The 22,248-nt window shown below is 44.6% G+C and overlaps 1 protein-coding gene across 9 annotated transcripts in view; it reads right to left on the reverse strand.

The window, feature by feature from the left end:
• SETD4 (SET domain containing 4) overlaps positions 1-22,248 on the reverse strand; it is a 430,129-nt gene that overhangs the window by 390,321 nt on the left and 17,560 nt on the right. For 5 of the 9 annotated variants that reach the window (XR_009008193.1, XR_009008194.1, XR_009008195.1 and 2 more), the window contains exons 8-11: positions 21,146-21,227; positions 20,138-20,218; positions 17,487-17,610; positions 16,212-16,378 (exon numbers count right to left, since the gene is read on the reverse strand). Coding sequence is in view for 4 of the 9 variants with exons in the window: in XM_057545647.1 (XP_057401630.1) it covers positions 16,244-16,378; positions 17,487-17,610; positions 20,138-20,218; positions 21,146-21,227 (422 nt within the window). In the remaining 5 variants the exon portion in view is untranslated. Of the gene's footprint in view, positions 1-14,100; positions 16,379-17,486; positions 17,611-19,426; positions 19,596-20,137; positions 20,219-21,145; positions 21,228-22,248 lie in introns of those variants that run through there. The other 4 variants (XM_057545648.1, XM_057545646.1, XR_009008197.1 and 1 more) reach the window with 4 other exon arrangements.

Consider the following 22,248-nt stretch of genomic DNA (forward strand, 5'->3'; position numbering starts at 1 on the left):
GAGAAGTGGCTCCTTTCCAGCTCTCCACCAAATGGACCACTCTCTAATTCTAGAAGCATCTGGCAGAAGAGGAGTCGAAGAGTAGCCCCCTTTTCTTTGTGTGGGTGTTCACTTTAAACTCCAAAGCGACCCTTGCTCTTTTTGCCTGTAAGTCAGGACCTGTCTCCCTGCTCCCAGTGATGACAGAAATTAAAACCTGCTACCCGGTGTGAAAAATTAATTAAAACCTGCTACCTGGTGTGAAAAATTCTGGCCAGGTCCCTTCTCTGGCAGCCATCACCTTGAACTACTGTTTATCTGTCTGCGTTTCTCACCCAAGGAGATCCAACGGCCCACAAGAGAATATGAACTCTGCATTTTATCCCAGTAGCAACACATAGAGTTCTTTTTTGCCTTGTCTGGATCCTAACATCTGAAAAAAAAAAAAGACACTCCCTGTTGCCTGATTTTGACGGTAGCCTCAAGGACCTGAGTCAGCATCCTCAGCCCAGCGGTCTTCTTGCGCCATCCAGTGTTCAAAGATGGAAGTGTCTCAAGCTCACTGCAAAGTCCCACAGATTCAGAGATCCATTTCATACTTTTCAGGCATCAACCATAACACTTGGGACACTCACAGGTACAGCTTGTTTTTAAAGCAGACTTGTGAAAAGAACTAAAAAGTACTGAGCCCCTGTTGTGGTCTGGCCACTCATATTTCACTGTCCTGGCTGAACTGAATGTTAAAGCATTTGTGCTTTGGATTAATCTGTACTCAGCATGGATTGGTACTATTTTAGAAATTATTTAGGCAGCATAAACTTGTTCAGTAGTACAGCAACTGGCATACTCTCTCCTGCCTCCCAAAACTATTGTTAACTGTAGGCTTGAAAATCCAGAATGGTCCAGCTGGGAGAAGTTACAGGAGCTTGTTCCTATAGCCCAGAGACTCAGAAAGGAAACTCTGGTGAAGAGCAAAGTCACCTGAGAGCTTTAGGACCCCCAGGAGGTTGGCACACCGCAGACCAATTAAATCAGACCCTCGGGATGGGACCCCGGCCTCTGCAGTTTTTAAAGCTCTGCATGTGAGAGGGAGGTGACATCAGCAAGGTGGAGGGCTAGGAGGTCCCAATGTTCATCACCTCACAAAAACAATAAACGACTGCAAACCAACAAAAATAGCTCAGGGAAAGCTCCGGAATACAATGAAGAAGCATCAAAAATCCCGCAGAGCTCAAAAACCGAGGCTGGCCATGTAAAAAAGTACAGGAAGCATTTTACCTGTGTTACCCCATCCTCAAGTCAAGAGCGTCTGAGTGCCAGGGAGATCACCCCCAGAGGAATTCCACCTCCTGGAGAAAAGGAAAGCAGAAGCCCAGCAAGCCTCACCACTGTGTACGTCTGCAGCCTTTGCTACTGAGGTCTCCCCCAGTCTACACCAACGCTGATCCCAGCTGACAGAGCTGCCCGGAGTGCCCACAACCATGTCCCCTCCCTAGGGCTGGAGCTGTCACTGTCCTCAGAGGCCCCAGGCACGGCTGTGCCCCACTCTCTGGGATCAGGACCTCACAGCGCATCACAGTATACATGATGGGAGCCACGGCTGCCCGGAGCCCTGCTCTCAGTGTCAGGTCACAGCTTTGTGCCACCATTTCTGGGGCAGCCTCTGCTGCCCTGAGCCCCACCCTCTGGGTCCCAGGTCACACTCTGACCAGTACCAGTATCACACTGTTACTGCCCTGAGCCTCACACCCAGCTCCCAGGTCTTGGCTCTGAATCATCACTGATGGGGCTGCCCTGAGCCCCAGCCCCACGACTCAGGCCGCCACTCTGAACCATCACTGCCAAGCCACACTATCAGTGCTCCCAGCCCTGCCCCTCGGTCCCAGGTCAAAGCTCTGAACTGTCATTGCCAGAGGCACTGCCACTGCCCTGGGCCCTGCTCCCTGGATCCTAACACAAGGTTTTAACAAGCCACCACCAGGTAGGTGCTACTACCGTCCTACAACTGCCCCCTGGGGTCAAAGTTGGGACTTCAACCCACCATCTGCAGGCTGTGCTGCTACTGCCCCCTGCCCCCTGGGGCCGAGGACCAAGCCACTGCTGCACCTTGTCACCCCAGCAGGGTCTGTGCCACTGCTGCATCACCACCCCCCGCCAGCCAGAGTCACTGTGGTGAGACCCAGAGACCCAGACCTTGGTTCCACAGGCCATCTGTACATGCCCACACCTTAGACACAAGGGATGCTGCCTCAGCAAGTGGTCCCAGGACTCCAGCTCCACTTCTACTGTTTGCCAGCACACCAGACCACAGCCAAGAGGGATCCCATTGGCTGGAACTTCCTCCCATGGGAAAAGCAGAAGACCCCAGCAACCTTCACCTCCAAAGTTCCCAAAAGCCTTTGTTGCCACTCCTACCCATAGGACCTTCGCAGTCTTGGCCACAGAATATTCCAGCAGTCTGCACCTACGATGACCTCAGCCGACAGAGCTGCATGGAGACTATGCTGCTGTGCCTTCCAAGAATGAAAGACACTGTATCCCACCAGGCTAGCACCCTTGCAACCACGTTTAGGTGAAAGTCTTTTCCCACTGAAGCCAGTCCAAAAAGTGAATGCACCCTCAAATGCACAGACATCAATGCAAAGCCATCAGAAACATGAAAAAGCAAGGAAACATGACACCACCAAAGGAACATAATGATTTTCCAGTAACCAATCCCAAAGAAATGGAGATCTGCGAGTTACCAAAAAAAGATTTCAAAATAATTATTTTAGGAAGTTCAGCAAGATTTAGGAGAACACAACTTAACGAATTCAGGAAAACAATAAATGAACAAAGTAAGTTCAACAAACAGACAGAAATCATTTTTTAAAAGAACCGAACAAACTCTGGAGCTGAAGACCACAGTGAATGGAATGAAAAAATGCAACAGAGCGCTGTTGAAGCTCCCAGGCAGAATAAAGAATCTGTGAACTTGGACTGGTGGTGCAGTGGTTAAGAATCCGCCTGCCAATGCAGGGGACATGGGTTCAATCCGTGGTCCAGGAAGATCCCACATGGCGCAGAGCAACTAAGCCCATGCACCACAACTACTGAGCCTGCGCTCTAGAGCCCACGAGCCACAACTACTGAGCCTGCGCGCTGCAACTACTGAAGCCCGCGAGCCTAGAGCCCATGCTCCGCAACAAGAGAAGCCACGGCAGTGAGAAGCCTGCGCACCACAAAGAAGAGTAGCCCCCACTCTCCACAACCAGAGAAAGCCCGCGCGCAGCAACAAAGACCCAACGCAGCCAAAAATAAAATTTAAATACTAAAAAAAAAAAAGAATCTGTGAACTTGAAGATAGATTTCTTGATATTATACAGACAGAGGAGAAAAAAAATAGATTGAAAAAGACTGAAGAAAACTTATGTGAATTATGGGATACTATCAAACAAAACAAAACAACACAAAACAAAAGAAGAGAGAGAGAAAAGGACAGAAACATACTTAAAGAAATCATAGCTGAAAAATTCCTAAATCTGGGGAGAGACGCGGCCATCCAGGTACATAAAACCCAAAGGTCCATAAATAGATATAACCCAAAGAGATATTCACCAAGATACATTATAATTAACCTCTCAAGAATCAAAGACAAAGAGAAATTTTAAAACAGAAAGAGAAAAGAGACTCATCACATACAAGGGAATCCCAATAAGGCTATCAGCAAACTTCTCAGCAGAAACCTTGCAGGCCAGAAGAGGGGATGACACATTCAAAATGCTCAAGGAAAAAAACTATTCACCAAGAATACTTCAGCTAGAATAATTGTACTGCATTAATGAAGGAGAAATAAAGACTTTCCCAGAAAAACAAAAGCTGAGGGAATTTATCAGCACTAGACCTGCCTTACAAGAAATGCTAACAGGAGTTCTTCAAGCTGAAACAAAAAGACACTAATTAGTAACATGGAAGTATCAACTTCACTGGTAAAGGTATAGTAGAATTCAAAATACCCTAATACTGTAATGGTGGTGTGTAAGTCACTTTGAACTCTAGCATATAGGCTAAGAGACAAAAGTCTTAAAAATAATTACAGCTACAATATTTTGTTAATGGATACATAGTATAAAAAGTGGTAAATTGGGACATCAACAATATAAGTTGAGGGTGTGAGCAAGAAAATGTGTAGAACACTTTTATGCAACTGAAGTTAAGTTATAATCTTAACAGTTATAACAACAAGATGTATTATGAAAGCCTCATGGTAACCACAAAGCAAAAAGTATCTATTGTATAGATACATAAATGATAAAGACAAAAAGAATCAAAGCATACCACTATTAAAAAAATCAACTCACAAAGAAAGACAGCAAAAAAGGGAGAGGAACAAAGAAACTACAAAACAATTAGAAAGAAATTAATGAAATAGCAATAGTAAGTCTTTACCTATCAATAACTACTCTAAATGTAAATGGTTTAAATTTTCTATTTAAAAGGCAAAAAGTAACTGAATGGATAAAAAAACAAAACCCAACTATATATACTGCTTAGAAGAGAGTCATGTAAGCTTTAAAGACACAGGCTGAAAGTGAAGATATTTTATGTAAATGGAAACCAAGAGAGCTGAGACAGCTATACCTATATCACACAATATAGACTTTAAGTCAAACATTGTAACAAAAGACAAAGAAAGTCATTATATTGTTATAATGATAAAGGGGTTAATTAATCAAGAGGATATAACAATTGGAAACATATATGCACCCAGTATTGAAGCACCTAAATATATTAAACAATTATTAATAAAGCTGAAGGCAAAAAATAGATAGCAATGCAATAATCGTGGGTGATTTCAATACCTCACCTTAAACAATGGGTAGATCATCCAGAGAGAATCAATTTTAAAAATGGACTTGAAAGACACTTTCAATCAAATAGACCTAACAGACATGTAAAGAACATTCCATCCAACATTCTTCTCTAGCACACATGAAACATTCTCCAGGGTAAATCATGTTAGGTCACAAAACGAGTCTTAAGAAATTTAAGCAGACTGAAATCATATTGAGTATCTTTTCCAACCGCAATGGTATGAGACTAGAAATCAGTAACGAGGAAAGCTGGAAACTTCACAAATACGTAGAAATTAAACAACACACTTCTGAACAACCAATAGGTCAAAGAAGGAATAAAAAAAAATCTAGAGACAAACAATAATAGAAACACAGCATACAAAAACTTATGCGATGCAGCAAAAGTGGTTCTAAGAGGGAAGTTTATACCAATGAATGCCTACATTAAGAAAAAAGATCTCAAATAAACAACCTAACCTTACTCCTGAAGGAACTAGAAAAGGAAAAATAAACTAAGCCCAAAATTAGCATAAGGAATGAAATAAAAATTAGAATATAAATAAAGGAAATAGAGATGAGAAAGACAATAGAAAAAGATCAACAAAACTAAGAGTTGGTTTCTTGAAAAGATAAACAAAATTGACAAGCCTTTAGCTAGACTAAGAAAAAAAAACAGATTACTCAAATTAATAAAATTATAAATGAAAGAAGAGACACTATAACTGATACCACAGAAATTCAAAGGATCATAAGAGACTACCATGAACAACTATATGTTAATGAATTAATTTAGAAGAAACGGATAATTTCCTAGAAACACACAACTTACCAAGAATGAATCATGAAGTAATAGAAAGTATGAACAGACCAATAATGAGTAAGGAGATTAAATGGGTAATCAAAAATCTCCAACAAATAAAAGCCCAGATGACTTCACAGGTGAATTCCACCAAACATTTAAAGAAAAACTAATACCAATCCTTTTCAAACTCTTCTAAAAAACTGAAGGGGAAGGAAAACTTCCAAACTCATTTTACAAGACCAGCATTACCCAGATACCAAAGCCAGACAAGTACACTACAAGAAAAGAAAATCATAGGTCAATTATCAGAGGATGAACACAGATGCAAAAATCCTCACCAAGATACTAGCAAACTGAATTCAAGAACACATTGAAATGATCACAAACCATGATTAAGTGGGATTCATCCTTGGGATGCAAGGATAATTGAACATATGTAAATCAATAAGTGTGATACATCACATTAACAGAATGAAGGATAATAACCAAATGATCATTTCAATAGATGCAGAAAAAGCACTTGACAAAATTTAACATCCTTTCATGGTAAAAACTCTCAACAAATCAACTATAAAAGAAATGTTCCTCAGCATAATAAAGGCCACATATGAAAAGTCCACAGCTACATCATACTCAATGGTAAAATTTTAAAGCCTTTCCTCTAAGATCAGGAACAAGACAAGGATACCTACTCTCCCCATTTCTATTCAACATAGTACTGGAAGTCCTAGCCTTAGCAATTAAGCAAGAAAAAGAAATAAAAGGCGTCCAACTCAGAAAGGAAGTAGCAAAATTATGTTTGTAGATGATATAATTTTAGACATAGATAACCCTAAAGATTCACCAAAAATCTGTTAGAACTAATAAATAAATTGCAGGATACAAAATCAACATCAGAAATCAGTTGCGTCTCTATACACTAATAACAAACTATCTGAAAGACAAATTAAGAACGCAATCTCATTTATAAAAGCATCAAAAACTATAAAATACTTAAGAATAAATTAACCAAGGATGTGAGAGACCTGTACTTAAAACTATAAGACATTGTTGAAACAGACTGAAGAAGACACAAATAAGTGTAAATATATTCCATGTTCATGGATTGGAAGAATCAATATTATGAAAATGTCCATACTACCCTAGTGTTCTAGAGATTCAGTGCAATCCCTATCAAAATTCTAATGGCATTTTTCACAGAAACAGAAAAATAAACTACCTTAAAATTTGTATGGAACCACAAAAGACCCTGAATAGCCACAGTAATCATGAGAAAGAAGAACAAAGTTGGAGGTATCATAGTTCCTGATTTCAGACTATATTACAAAGCTATAGTAATCAAAAAAGTATGGTACTGGCATAAAAACAGTCACACAGACCAGTGGAACACAATAGAGAGCCCAGGCATATATCCACACATATATGGTCAACTAATTTTTGAAAGGGTACCAAAAATCCACATTGGAGAAAGAATAATCTCTTCTAACAAATGGTGCGGAGAAAACCAGATATCTACATGCAAAAGAATGGACCGCTATCTTACACCACACACAAAAATTACCTCAAAATGGATCAAAGACTTAAACGTAAAACCTGAAACTGTAAAACTCCTGGAGGAAAACATAGGGAAAAAGATCTTTGACAGTGGTCTTGGCAATGACTTCTTAGATAAGGTATAAGTACAGGCAACAGAAGCTAAAACAAACAAGTGGAACTGTATCAAACTAAAGAGCTTCTACACAGCAATGGAAACAAGCAATAATTTTAAAAGTCAGCCTACAGGATGGGAGAAAATATTCACAAATTGTGTATCTGAAAATATACAAAGAACTCATACAACTCAATAGCAAAAAAGCAAATAATCCAATTTAAAAACAGGCAAAGGACCTGAATAGACATTTTTCCAAAGAAGGCATACAAAAGTTATATGAGAAGGTGCTCAACATCACTAATCATCAGGGAAATGCAAATCAAAACCACCTCACACCTGCTAGGATGGCTATTATCAGAAAGACAAAAGATAACAAGTGTCAGTGTGGATGTGAAGAAAAGGGAACCCTTATACACTATTGATGGAAATGTAAACTGATACAGCCATTATGGAAAACAGTATGGCAGTTCCTCAAAAAAGTAAAAATTTAACTACCCTATGACCCAGCAATCCCATTCCTGGGTCATATCTGAAGGAACTGAAATCAGTATCTCAAAGAAATATCCATACACCCATGTTCACTGCAGCATTATTCACAATAGCCAAGATATGGAAACAACTTAAAATGTCCTTCAACAGATAAATGAATAAAGAAAATGTGGCACATATATACAATGGAATATTACTCAAACATAAAAAAAGAATGAAATCCTGTCATTTGCAATGACATGGATGAATTTGGAGATAACCCAGATCGAGAAAGACAAATACTTATGATATCACTTATATGTGGAAATATTTTAAAAATCCAATTTCATAGAAACAGAAAATAAAATTGTGGTTATCAGGGGTTGGAAGGAGGGGGAAATGTCAAGGGTATAAATTTTCAATTACCAGAAGAATAAGTTCTGAGGGTCTAATGCACAACGTGGTGACTAGTTAATAATATGGTACTGTGTACTTGAAAGTTGCTGAAAGGAAATCTTAAGCATTCCTACCACACACACACACACACACACACACACACACACACACGCAGGCACACAATGAGTTAACTGTGTGAGATAATAGATGTGTTAATTATCTTGATCTTGGTAATCATTCTACAATGTGTATGTATCAATATATCAAATCATCATGTTGTGCATTTTAAATATATACAATTATATTTGTCAATTATTCCTCAATGAAGTTTTTTAAAAAGGCTCCACATGTGATTCCCTTGAATGGTTAAGGCTGCGAACCGCTGGTCCCACCTTCACTATCTGAGGCTCAAAGGCCAGTCACCCAGGACACTGAGTCCCAGAGACGACCTGAGAATCGAAGGTCTGTGCTGCCCATCTCCAACATGCTCTATACTTGACCTGCTTCCTCAATGACATCCTGAAACCCCCTCTCCTCTTAATCAGTTTAGAGTCTCCCTTTGTGAAAAGGTCAAAGTTAGAACAGCAATTACTTACTGCCCTAATAACTGCTTAGTAGATGCTTTGCAGTCCTGGGTTTTGTCTCACCTTCTGATTCTAGGCACCAGAAGGCATCCAAATGCTTGTGGCCAGAGCTGCAGAGCTGGACAGGGACCCTTGAGATCAACAGGGACCCTCACCCCAGGGCAAATTCCTCCAGAATGGGAGAAGCCTGCCTGGCGGGACCATTCTCCCCTTCTTGCCCCTCTAATAACACCCGCTGCCCTTTATGGGATGTGGGTCTTCACGGTGAGTGGGAGAGGCTGGAAAACTGAAATTCGACCATAAAAAGTCAGGCTGCAGGTAGAGGGCTTGGCCCGCAGGGACTTCCGGGCAGGCCTTCTTTCTCCTCAAAGCTCGGTGCTGCCGGTTCCTTGTGGCCAATGAGGTCGCCCATTATAACACAAAAATGAGACACAATAAAAACTGCTCTGAGGTGGCCCATCCCTACCCTGCACCCTAGGCTGCCCACCTTTGGAGGCAGAAACAGGTGTGGCTGACAGGTGATAGACTTGAACTCAGACACTCCTGGGGTCAAACCCCAACTGTATGATGTGGGATAAGCCCCCTGACCCCTCTATGCCTCAGTTTCTTCACATCTAATAAAGACATAATATGTGCATCCCAGAGCCACCGTGAGACCAGAGGAGGGGCTGAATTGAGGATAGAGGCCAAACCCAGGAAGGACTCAGCTCCAATGCGTCCCTTCTCCAACCCTTCTCAGGCTGACGCTACCGCTTCCCTTTCTCCTCCAACAGCCCCGCTCCCACTTTCTGATTCTTCCCTGGAAGAATACAGTTTGGGGAGTTCATTTGGGACAGTATCTGGATCTTACACTCTGGAAGGAGGATGCAGGAAAGCAGAAAGTCCGCTAGAAACGGCAAGAAAATGTGGGTTCTGATGCTAAGTCCATGGCCCAGAGCAAGCTTCTCACTGTCTGGGAGCTTCACCCACAAAATGAGGGGTCAGAGTGGATCACCCCGAGGACGTCTCTCACCGCCACCCTCTGATGCTACACATATTCAGAGGCCCAGGGTCGGAGTCACACGATCGAGGGTCAGGTCTGTCTAACACTTCACCTCAAGAACCTGCGAAATGACAACTGAAGCCCTGGGACCAGGGACCAGGGACCAGGGCTCAGGATGAGGGCGCAGCCCCTCCTCTGGCGTCTCTAGGTCAGTGGTTTGCAGACAGCGCGCCCTGAAATCACCTGGGGCCTCAACAAATACACATCCCCGGACCTACATCCCAGAGGCTGACTCAGTGGGTCTGGACTGGGCTCGCGCACCCTGGCTGTCTCTGATGCCAGGGTCAGGGGACCCCACCGTGACAAACGTGCTCCTAATAAAGGCTCCTCCTGCCTGCGATGGAGCGCAGCCTCACCGCCACCCTCACATCACTCCGCATTCCTTCTCTCCTCGGAGCCTGCTTCCTTTTCTCTAAAACGTGGCTAGTAACACGCCCTCTCGGGGTCAATGTGAAGTCAGGTTCCCTGGGCCCTGAGTCTGCTCTTCCATGGACTAAGGCGTCTCTGCTAGTCAAGAGAAGGCCAGTGGTCAAGCCAGGAGGGAGCGTGCTTAAACAGCAGGACCGCAGATCCCAGCCCTCCAAATGCCCGTCCAAGGGCGACCACTCCAGCTCCACTTTGAGTCCACGTGGTCCTAAGCAGGTGAGGGCAGGTGCCCACCTAAGCCCGCCCGTGCTTCACAAACACAGTCACAGCGGCACGAACTTTAGGAGAGTGGGGTATGGAGGTTGACCGAGGTTTGAATCCTAGCTGTGTGACCTCAGCAATAACTCTACCTTTCTGAACCTTTGTCTCCACATTTACAAAATCAGGAAAGTTATTACCGCACAGATCATTGTAAGAATTAAACGAGGTGATAAATGTCACGCGTGGGGCAGAGGACCTAATGCTGCCAGGCCTCTACCATCGTCATCAGACTGACAAACTCTAGCCCTGCCTGTGAAAAACTGTTAGCTGAGCATGAGAAGAGGGATAGAATTGAATTCCCTGGCGGTCCAGTGGCTAGGACCCTGCACTTTCACTGCCAAGGGCGCAGGTTCAATCCCTCGGCAGGGAACTAAGATCCCACAAGCCGCACAGTGGCGTGGCCAGAAACCAATTTAAAAAATTAAAAAAGAAGACGGATAGAATTCTCCAATAGGTACTAACCCTACTTTTTTTTAAAAAATAGCTTTACTGAAATATAACTCACATGCCATACCATTCACCCATTTAAAGTATATAAATCAATGGGTTTTACTATATTCAGAGTTGTGCAACTATCACCACAATTTTAGAACGTTTTCATCAACGCAAAAAGAAACCCCCTACTCTTTGGCTGTCACCCTCCAATCCCTCTAGCACCCTGCCCCACGCCACAGCACCTGCTAATCTACTTTCCATCTCTACAGATTGGTCTATTCTGGAAATTTCATGCAAATAAAATTCTATGTGGCCTTTTGTGACTGGATTCTTTCATTTAGCATAACGTTTTTAAGGTCCATCCATGTGGCATGTGTTGGTACTTCATTCCTTTCTATGGCCGAATGATATTCCATTTTATGGGAAGACCACATTTTGTTTATCTATCCATTCATCCACTGATGGACATCTGGGTTTGGGGCTGTTATGAATAATGCTGCTATGAATATTCATGCTCATGTTTTTGTGTGGACATGTTTTCAATTCTCCTGGGTATGTACCTAAAGGGGGAATTGTTGGGTCATAAAGTAACTCTATGCTTATCAACCTCTTGAGCCACTGCCAAACTATTTTCCAAAGTAGCTACACCATCTTCCTTTCCCACCAGCAGTATGTGGGGTTCCGATTTCTCCATATCCTCAACAACACGTGTTATTATCCACGTTTCTTATGATTACTGTGCTAGTGGGTGTGAAGCGGTAACCTTACATTTTTCTTAAATCTTACTATATTTCTGTGAGCAGTTTTTTTAAAATTTTACTCATAGCCTGATGTTAAAACTACATGGAACAGAAGGAAATTAAACAAGAAAAAATCCCCTCAAGGAAAGGTTACAACAAAATGATGAAGACAGAGAAATGCCCTCTGCAAGGTGAGCGGGAACAGCCCTGGAGAGACAGCAGATGGCACTGCTGTACATGACACATTGTATCGTTGTATGTGGTACAATGATCCTGGTGTATGTGGTACAATGACACCGTCGTATGTGGTACACTGCATTGTTGTATGTGGTGTGACATTGTTGCCTGTGGTACAATGACCCTGGTGTATGTGGTACAATGACACTGGTGTGTGTGGTACACTGGCAGGGATGTAGAAAAGTGCATCAGGCCTTCCTCCTAATCTTCTTGTTCCCTGTAATTCACACGTGACTTCCTGGACCTGTAAAACAAAGCTCTTTTCCAAGTAAACCAACATGGTGGCATTCCTGACAAAGCTCTATATTCAAATGTCAGCTGACAACCCAAAATAGGTTTTGTTATACTTTCCTCCTCGGGACAAAACTTACTGCTGCCCAACACTAATCTATCACAGAATATAGCTGCTGTTTACCAACTAAAGGAGGAGCTAAAATAAGTCCCCCATTTCTGTGCCCGGACTCCCCTCCAAGGGGGTGTCCAGGTGTTTCAGTGAAAGCCATTTTCACAGCATTACAGCGCTCATTTCCTGAAAGTCATTAACAGTCTCCGCCTTCAGGCAGAAGCACTTAAGGTGCCCCAGTCGGAGGAGAGTCTCCTCTATTTTCAGCTTGAAAGATTTCAGGAATGCCTCAAATCATCCTTCACTTCTTGGTGTCTGCCCCCTCAGGCCAAGGCAGCAGTTGGAGGTTTACCACCCACAAACTCCGGAACCAGATACCAACAGGTGGGTGTACTACGAACCTCAGGCCTGCCCAAGGCCTAGGAGAGAGAAAACAAAAAAGGGGAAAGGAGAACAACGGCAGTGGTGGGGAGGGGCGGTACGTGGGAGAAGGGAGCAAACAGTTCTGCTGGTGAAGGACAGTGCAGGCTGCCCCCCTGTGTGGGCAGACGCGGGGTGCTGGCCCTCACAGGGACTGGCAAGGGCGAGCCTAGGGAGGCGGTGTGTGGCCTCCCTGGGGTTTGCCCTGAGGGCCAGACTGTCCACAGGAGCCGCGCGTTTCTTGCAAAGAGTCTGAATGCATTTATACACCAAGTATCATATGCAAACTGAAAGTCTTAGACTGCTGTTTTCTTTTTTTTTTAATTAATTTTTATTGGAGTATAGTTAATTTACAATGTTGTGCTAGTTATACATATAGATATATCCACTCTTTTTTCGATTCTTTTCCCATATAGGTCATTACAGAGTACTGAGTAGAGTCCCCCGTGCTATACAGTAGGCCCTTATTATACTGCTGTTTACAAATAAGGGTAGATCTGTCATGGATGATGAAATAGCTCTCATTTGTCAATGTCTCTGAGTAGTTGCTTCTTGTCATTGCCCATTTTTTCTAACCACGGACAACTAAAGCACAAGTACCACATGGGTCTGTGAAGTTTTTCCTGTTGGGGGGCGAGGGTCTTTAATTTCTAAAGGTATAAAGCACTCTCAAGTAAGAATTAATATATTTAGGTCCTAAATGTCCACGAATAGGGGACAGGAAAAATAAATGATGCTGTAGTGCAGGGTCAGCACCCCACGGCCCGTGGCCTGTCTTGGTAAATCAAGCTTTACTGGAACACAGCCGTGCGTGTCTGCACATTGTCTATAGCTGCTGTGCACTACAGTTGGGACAAAGACCATATGGCCCAGAAAGCTTAAAATATTTACTATTTGGTCCTTTACAGAAAACGTTGGTGAATCCCTGGTATAGTGTATCATGAAACACACTACAGCTATTAAAAAGCAGAGTCAGGGGGGACTCCCCTGGCGCGTCCAGTGGTTAAGACTTCGCCTTCCAATGCAGGGGGTGCGAGTTCGATCCCTGGTCGGGGAGCTAAGATCCCACATGCCTCATGGCCAAAAAACAGAGACATAAAACAGAAGCAAAGACTGTTAACAAATTCAATAAAAACTTTTAAAACAATGGTCCACATCAAAAAAATCTTTAAAAAAAACAAACAACAACAACAAAGTCAACCTCAACTGCATCTATGAACAGGGAGAGATGCTCAAGATACAATAATGAAGATGTTTTATTTCTAACTCTGATCCCTGAGGTGAGTGGGCCCCGTTCACTTGTTTTTTGTTGAGCTTCACAAGAGGAATTCGCTTCTGGGGAAGGCTGAAAACAGGGCAGGGAAGACAGGACTCTGGGCAACAGAAACGCCGGGGCTGGGGCAGCCTCCGCCCCCCATGACCCATCCAGGGATCCCGAGGGCTGAGGAGCGTGTACACCCCCCTTCCCACGCTAGTTCTGAAAAGGATAAAAAAATACTCCTAGGTAAGGACAGAGGTCAAAATATGACCATGGCCTTAGGTCAGTTTCCCTACACAGAGGCCCAGAATCAAGCAGGCGTCCCCACTGAGGCACAGCTGCGCTGGGTGGAGCTGGGTTCCCCCAGGGGCGAAGCTGAAAGAGCTGCGCAGGGCGCCCAGCCCTTCTTCCCAAACTGGCAGTCAGGTAAGCCCTGCCCAGCGAGGTGCGGGGACCCGCCCCGTCCTCCTGGAAACCCCCAGAAGCCTCCTGCAACGGCCAGCTCGATGCGTCCACGCCGGGAAGGCGCGCGGGCCGAGACACTGAGTCCACGGAGCACAAGGGCCAGCCCCTCGCTCCCCGGGCAGGACCCGCTTCCGCCCCGGGACCAGCCGCGCTGCGCCTGTGCGCTCGCGCCTTCTCGGGGAGGGGCTGGCGGTGGGACCCATTGCGGCCACGTCAGCCCGAGGAGGGACCGGCTCCCGGGATGTTTCTCAGCACGGCTCTCACATCGCAGGGCGTTGAGAGGGAGGCCGACCCCGTCGCGGACTCCCCAACGAAACCTGCAGGGCAGCCGCGCGCCCACCAAGGCCTGTGGGCGAGGAGGGCGAGGAGGGCGAGGAGCGCGGCCGTCGGTGAGGATGGGTGAGGGGCGCGTACCCGAGTCCGGAGAGCACGGGGAATTCCGGACACTGACGCCCCCGAGCTGTGACCCGTGTCCCCCGGAGGGTGGGCTGAGGGGGCACCGTCGCTCTGCCACACGCTAGGTGTGGGATCTCGGGCCGTTTCTTCCCGTCTTTGTTTGTAAAACAGGGCGGCTGTGAGGCTTCCGTAAAACTCCGCGCGTCAAGGCCCGAGCACGGGGCCTCGACCCCGCGACGCTAACGTTTAATAAAACGTTACTGCCGTATGTTTCAACAACATCCAGTTTTTAATAATACGAACGTATTTGCTTCTGGGATATATGCTGACACCCGCTCTGATCCCCTCACAGTTGTTAATTGACGGGCATGAAAACGCTGTGAAAAGTATAAATCCAGAGCCAAGATCTAAAAAGTACTAATTAAAGCACACTTTATATAAAAACTATACTCAGAGTGCCGTCAACAGCCTAAAGTGCTTATATTGTTTTTTAAAAAAAAAAAAGAAAAAAAAGGAAAGCAAAGCCTTAATTCAAAATGACCAAGTAAGCACAAAACTTTATCTCCTGTTCCTCCCAATACCCCCATTAAAATGAAGAAAAGGAGCAGAATAAAAGGGTTAAACACCCACCACAGAGAATGGGAAAGGGACATGGGCTGACCAGAGATTTGAACACATTCTGGGAAACTGTAAACAGAGGGAGGACTGGTGAGGCCCCACGAGTCTCCTGCTCGACAAGGACGAACTCACTTCCTGCGCACAGAAATCACAAGGAGGCGGGCTGGAGGGGCCCTCCCCGTGAGCTTAACCCCCAGTCCTCAGCGGGCAGGGGAGGCGCAGACAGGGAGGGGCAGCGCCACCCGGGCCTGTGCCACAGGACCCCCGTAACAATCTTGTTTCCAGATGGGCAATCAAGGACCGAAGATTCGAAGTGCGTTGCTCTAGCTCAGAGTGGCGGGGGCAGAGCCCAGCTGGGAGCCAAGACTGCTGGGCACCGCCCCACACTGCCCCCTCCAAAGCCACCCAGCCACTCACCGCCACATGCCACAGGCCCCTCAGCCCTAACCCGCTGGCATCAGAGCATAGAGCAGCACGACGTCTTGTGCTTTTATGGCCGCTGGGTCAGGTAAGAAGCAGGACGCTCAGAGGAAGACCACAAACGGAGCCCCGGGCTGACCAGGCTCCCTCCCAGCCTCGCCCTCCCATGAGAATTCATACGTTCCCTGGACGTCTTCCTCCAGGACTGCTATTTGCTTTGACAGCAACAGAAACGCCGATGGGACGGAGTCCCCAGGACCTGCTCTGCCCCTGCAGATGCCCTTCGACGTCCCCAAGCAGCCACCGCTCCACCCCACAGACAGAAGCAGGAGGAGGATTACGCAGATAACTGTTTAATAGAAACCGTTCATTGACTGTAAATGAGTCTATATAAAATAAACCTTAGTTTAAAAATGTTTAAGAAGTCACACCCACCATTGGAGGTGATCACCTGCACTTCAGTGAAGTTACGTAAAAGCTGTCTGCAAACTGGTTAGGGTCTCGGCAGAGGCCTGGAGAATCTTCAGCTCTTCTGTCCACAGTGTTTCTACCAAAGTTAGTTGGTTTATCAAAGCCACTTCTTCATCTTTCATATGAGAAATCTGGAAGTTATTTTTAAATGATTTTCTTTAGTGTAGTAAAATATACATAAACATAAAATTTAACATTTTGACCATTTTTAAATGTACAATTCAGTGGCACTAAGTATATTCACAGTGTTATATAACCATAGCCACCATCCATCTCCAGAACTTTTTCATCATCCCAAACAGAAACTCTGTACCCATCAAACATTAACTCCCCATTTCCCCCTCCCCAAATCCCTGGTAACCTCTACTCTACTTTCTGTCTCTATAAATTTGCCTATTCCAGATATCTCATTTAAGTGGAATCATACAGTACAGGGTATTTGTCTTTTTGGGTCGTGGTTTATTTCACTCAACACAATGTCTTCAAGGTTCAATAAAACTTTTTTTTTTAATCCTAGTAATGTTTTCATTCAAATAAGCTAATTCCTCATTTAATTAAAACATTCATTAAATAAAAGGGAAAGGCGGGACTTCCCTTGTGGCGCAGTGGTTAAGAATCAGCCTGCCAATGCAGGCAACACGGGTTCGATCCCTGGTCAGGGAAGATCCCACATGCCGTGGAACAACTAAGCCCATGCACCGCAACTACTGAGGAGCCTGTGCTCTAGAGCCCGTGGGCCGCAACTACTGAGCCCACGCACCACAACTACAGAAGGCTGCACACTCTAGGGCCCACGTGCCACAACTACCGAGCCCACATGCCACAACTACTGAAGCCCGCACACCTAGAGCACATGCTCCACAACAAGAGAAGCCACTGCAATGAGAAGCCCACACACCGCAACGAAGAGCAGCCCCTGCTCGCCGCAACTAGAGAAAGCCCGCGCACAGCAATGAAGACCCAACCCAGGCAAAAAAAATTTTTTTAACTAAAAAAAATTTAAAAATAAAAGGGAAAGAGTACCTTAAAAATCTATTACCAAGAATTAATGCAATAATTTTACTCATTAAAAGGTGTAGACACATGTTAACAGTCAAAACACGGATTACATCAGTGTTCATTTATTAAGGCATTAACAACACCCTAAGAAGGTGGACTATCCCTATCCAACAAGTATCAGTACAAAACAACTTCTTCATCAAAACACTTCTTTAAGAACACAATATTCTAGAAACATACCTTTTGAAGCACAGCCTTACTCTCCTTGATGAAATAATGGCATATTTTCTGGGCTATGTCCAAACTTGTCTTCTCATTTGTATCTGAAATTATTTCCCCAATAAGTACTTTTTTCCAGCATGTCCTAGAACCAAAATATTCAATAAGGTCATTTCAGCAGGTTTTCAAAAACAAAGGCGGCTTTTCCACTTGAACACTTCTCTATTTTTCCGGAAACATAATAAAACTCATTCCATCAGCACGTTCCCTCAAACCTCCCACCACATGCAGGTCCTGTGTTGAAGCAGACAAGGTATACAGGAAAGAAGAAGGAACGCTGAGGATAAGAAGCGAGGGAACTGGCGCTCTCTGCAGGCAGGGCCTGAGTTTTATTAGCACCACAATCCTGCGTCTGGCACATGAGTAAGAAGAGTCACGTCCACCAGCCACAGGAAGAGAACAAGGGACAGACAGGAAGGTGAGTCCACAGTCAAAGTACTACCAACTAAGGAGCAAAGGCGGAGGTTTTCCTTTTCTTCAAATGACAGCCTCTCCTAAAAAAAATGGCAAACGGAACAGGACATGTTTCACAAAGTAAAATGCTCTGCAGATGGAAAGAGGAATCTACAGTGAAGCCTTTCTCTACACGCAGGTCCTTCCAATTTTACACTACGGAAGTCGATAGGAAATGGGGCTCAGTGGGCTGGCGGGGCCAGCTTTCTGCAGGGGAGGCAAGAGGGGGCCGCGGCCAAGGTGCCGAGCAGGAGGGGCTGAGTCAAGCCTACAGGCCGGCGAGGAGCACTAACCAGGGAGGAAGGGGGCGGGGGGACGGATGCTGGATGCACAGAACGCGGAAGTGCACGTGGCTGAGGAGGGAGAGGCCACGGTGACGGCTCTACCATCCCAGTGGAGGGCACAGAAGTCGCTGAGAAATTCAGAACAGCCCAAAAGCCATACAGAAAATGAAGTCTTAGATGTCGTCAGCTTCAGGGATGATGGTGGCAACCCCAGGAGCAGATGAGTTCTCGGGAAAGAAAGGAAGTCAAGAAATAACATTTGGGACTTCCCTGGCAGTCCGGTGGTTAAGACTCCGCACTTCCACTGCAGGGGACACGGGTTCAATCCCTGGTCGGGGAACTAAGATCCTACATGCGCATGGCACGGCCAAAAAAAAAAAAAGAAAGAAGGAACGCCATTGCTATGTGCCAGGAACAGCGCTTTATATGCAGCCATTATCTGTTTTAATCTTCACAACCGCCTAGCAAAGAAAGCAATATAATCCCCACCTCAGACACAAAGAAACTGAGAATCCGGAACAGTAAAGCACTCACCCTAAGTGACGGAGCTAATGAGAGGCAGAACTAGCATGCAAATACCCGTCAGGCAGAATCCCAAACACAGGCTTCCTCTGCCACGCCACTCAGGTAGTCAGAAAGCACTCAGAGGGAAGAAAAGACGCCTCAGGAGGACCTCTGGGAAACATCCAGTTGCTTTATTTAATTTGAGGTTGACGTGTCTCCAAGAAAGATTGAAAGAAACTTATGTGGGTACACACGAGATAAAATAAAACGCAAGATGAATGGATAGGGAAAACAAGACGAAGGAAAGATGAGAAGAAGAAAGGTAAGATACAGCCAGGAATGAGTCAGTGATAAATTGCATGCCTTAGAATCCTGCACACATGGATGGACCACAAATTTGCCTCTGAGTTTTCTAGTGAGCAATAAAAAGAAGGAAACATATCAGATACAGAAATCAGTGTCTGTATGACAAAAACACACCATCTGCTGAGAAGAGACACAACTGCTTCTGGTGTTGAGACCAGGGGATAGTTTTTCTCCCCAGGTCCCTACAGAAAAGGAAGTAAGCAACATCGTAAACAGCAACACAACGGGCACGATGGAATGAGCACAAACTACTTCTAGGCACCGTGCTGAGGGCTACTTCTGGCGTTATCTCACCTGATCCTCCCAACTGCTCGAGGATGGGGTTCGCCATCTTCAGGAAGTCCTCCCTGGGGTGTCTCTCACCTGAGATTTGCTGAGTAGCGGGCATTACTCCCCGACTCCCTCGCAAGGAGCTCCAGGGCTGGGCGGCGCACGGCCGCGTGTGTGACTATCCTTTTCCACGCTAAGGGAAGGACCAACAGCCTCTCAGAACAGTGAGGACCTGACCAGGGCGTGTGTCAACACTGGGGGCTCCTCCACCTGCCTCCTCTATGGAAACATCCAGGCCTCTCCTTGAGCAGGGGTCTGGATCTGCCCCCAGGACAGAACCGGGGGGCGGGGGCCCGGCCAGTGGTCAGGAGCTCGGTCTGTTCCCAAGAAAAACCCACCTGCTCAGAGGCTCTCCTCTGACCAGGGCCAAGGCACACGCTTTTCGAAGTGTTCACCCTGAACAACGAGCTGCAGGTCACCGGGGGATACACGTGAGGAGAGACCAGTTCTCAGGCCCGTGTACTCTATGACTCTAAAACCAGAATTCCACAAATGGTGCAAACCTAGAAGTGAACCACTCCCCACACAGGCAAGTTACACAGAGAAGAAGCAACCCCAATATACAAGGGCATTCCTTTCTCCTCTGAGGTTGGGCCTTTGAATGTAAGCCCCAAAAAAGCCAAAGTTATGTCCAAATCGTAACTATAGCTCATGACCAACACACAGGGAACTTACAATTCTTCAGCCTCCAGACATAACAACTTAAGAGCTGTGAGTAACCGCCAAGACGGTCCATCCCATCCAAACGTCAAATTTCTAAAGTAGAAAAAGAATAGATATATGTATATGTATAACTAAATCACTTTGTTGTACACCTGAAACTGACACAAGATTGTAAATCGACTACACTCCAACATAAAAAATTAAATTAAAAAAAAAAAAATTACCAATCTGTCATTTCGGTACTTCATTACATCACGGTAAATGACTAAAAAAGCCAAACATTTTTTTAAAGGGGCCACTAAACATTGCACAACCCGTGGTCTTAGTCACAAAGAGAAAAGTAAGTCTGCAAATACTTAAGAATAAAGCCTGAGTAACAGAAAATTCTGTGTTAAAAAAAAAAAAGTAAAAAGCTATTTTTATCTGGTAAGAAGCTGAACTTGGATGAGGGGGCCACAGTGAGATGAATGACGAAGAATCTGGATGATCCTCAGGATCAAACAAATGGCAGCCACCAGAGCTAGTGTCCCTCACAGTGTTGCTGGATTATTTAGAACTTAATTTCACCTATAGAAGAAAATCTGAAAGGGAGGGTCTCAAACCCAGTTTATCCCATTTGGCGTAGAATCACCTAGGCTCCCCCCGTCCCAAGAGCCTGCATCCTGTTGCCGGGTGACTGACGGCCAGGCTGGCCTGCAGTAGCCGATGCCACCCCACCTGACCACATGTTCGCCACAAACACACTGGGCCACCGATCAGTACATACGGGGCTCTCCCGGTACAGTAACTTGAGACTTCAAGCTTGTATCTTAGGTCCCCAAACAAGTCTCCTGACCAGCATCTTCCCCTCCTGTGTATCCCGCAACATGAAGCACAATGTGCCGCACATAGTAAGTGCTCAGTAAGCAGCTACCTGTCACGGGATACAAGTCGGGAGGCAGCTCACACCTGTAAAAACCCCAGCTCTCAACTTTTCATCAAGATTTCCTGAAGGAATAATTTCTGGAGAGAAACACTTACTCTATAAAGTCGTGATCCTCTAAAATGGAAATCTTTTGGTTCATCCGTTTATCTGTTGATGGAAGATATTTAACAAGTATATCTGCATTAAAAAAAAAAAAAAAATCAGGCTGAGATTTAGGGTATAATTCAGGTGGAAGGGAGGGGGGACCCTTTCTTCTCAGCTTACTTTCCTTCCCGTCAGCATTCAAGACACGTGTAAACAATTTTACCTATTTCACATCAAAAAAATCTAGTCTTCAAGCCCAACTCAATGAAAGTATGATTCAACCCTTTGAAAAGCTACAAGAATTCCAAGGCAGGGGACAAAACATCTGCTACCTCAGCTCCTGCTCCCACGAAGCAAATCAACCCATGAAATCGGGTAATGACATTAGCAGGACTGCTGAGAAATTACACCCACCAAAAGTACAGCCTCCATACAAACATGAGGAAATGTTTCCAAGACTCAGTTTTTAAAAGCCAGAATTCAAAACTGTCTGGATATTAGTGACTGTAATCATAAATAACTGAAAATGAACAAGAAAATATTAACAAAGCTTTTTGGGGTCATAGGATAATGAGGGATTTTTCTATTTTTAAAATTTCTTTTTACATTTCTCTACTTTTATTTTTAAATGCAGAAATAATGAAAGTGTGAATTTTCAAATTATTTAACAAATAAATACTTCATGGTCATCAATATTAAAGTTATTCTGATAATATAAGGCTAATTTCAAAGCTAGCTTTCTAAGAGACCCAGCAAGGCCCAGTTTTCGCTTTTCCATTTCATTTTGAGAAATAACATTTTTACTTTGGCTAGTAATAGGATGGAGTAATATCACCTTGACCAAGTCTCTATTTCCATTAGAACTTATATTAAAACTACCTCAAATTATACACTCAGTAAATCTCTAGCCATTTCTTCAATGCCTAGAAAACTATTTCTCTGCTGCTTCAAGGAAGGGGGAAAAAACCAGCCCCCTATGTACTATTTCTAATACTATATTTGAAATTTTCACAGCATAAATTTAATAGGTAAATCATTATTTTAAAAACAGTAATACCAAGGATGGTGCTAGGAAACAAAAGAACATAAATGGAATGCATATTTTATCATGCCA

The sequence above is a fragment of the Balaenoptera acutorostrata genome, chromosome 4, assembly GCF_949987535.1.
Source record: "Balaenoptera acutorostrata chromosome 4, mBalAcu1.1, whole genome shotgun sequence".
Lineage (NCBI taxonomy): Eukaryota > Metazoa > Chordata > Mammalia > Artiodactyla > Balaenopteridae > Balaenoptera > Balaenoptera acutorostrata.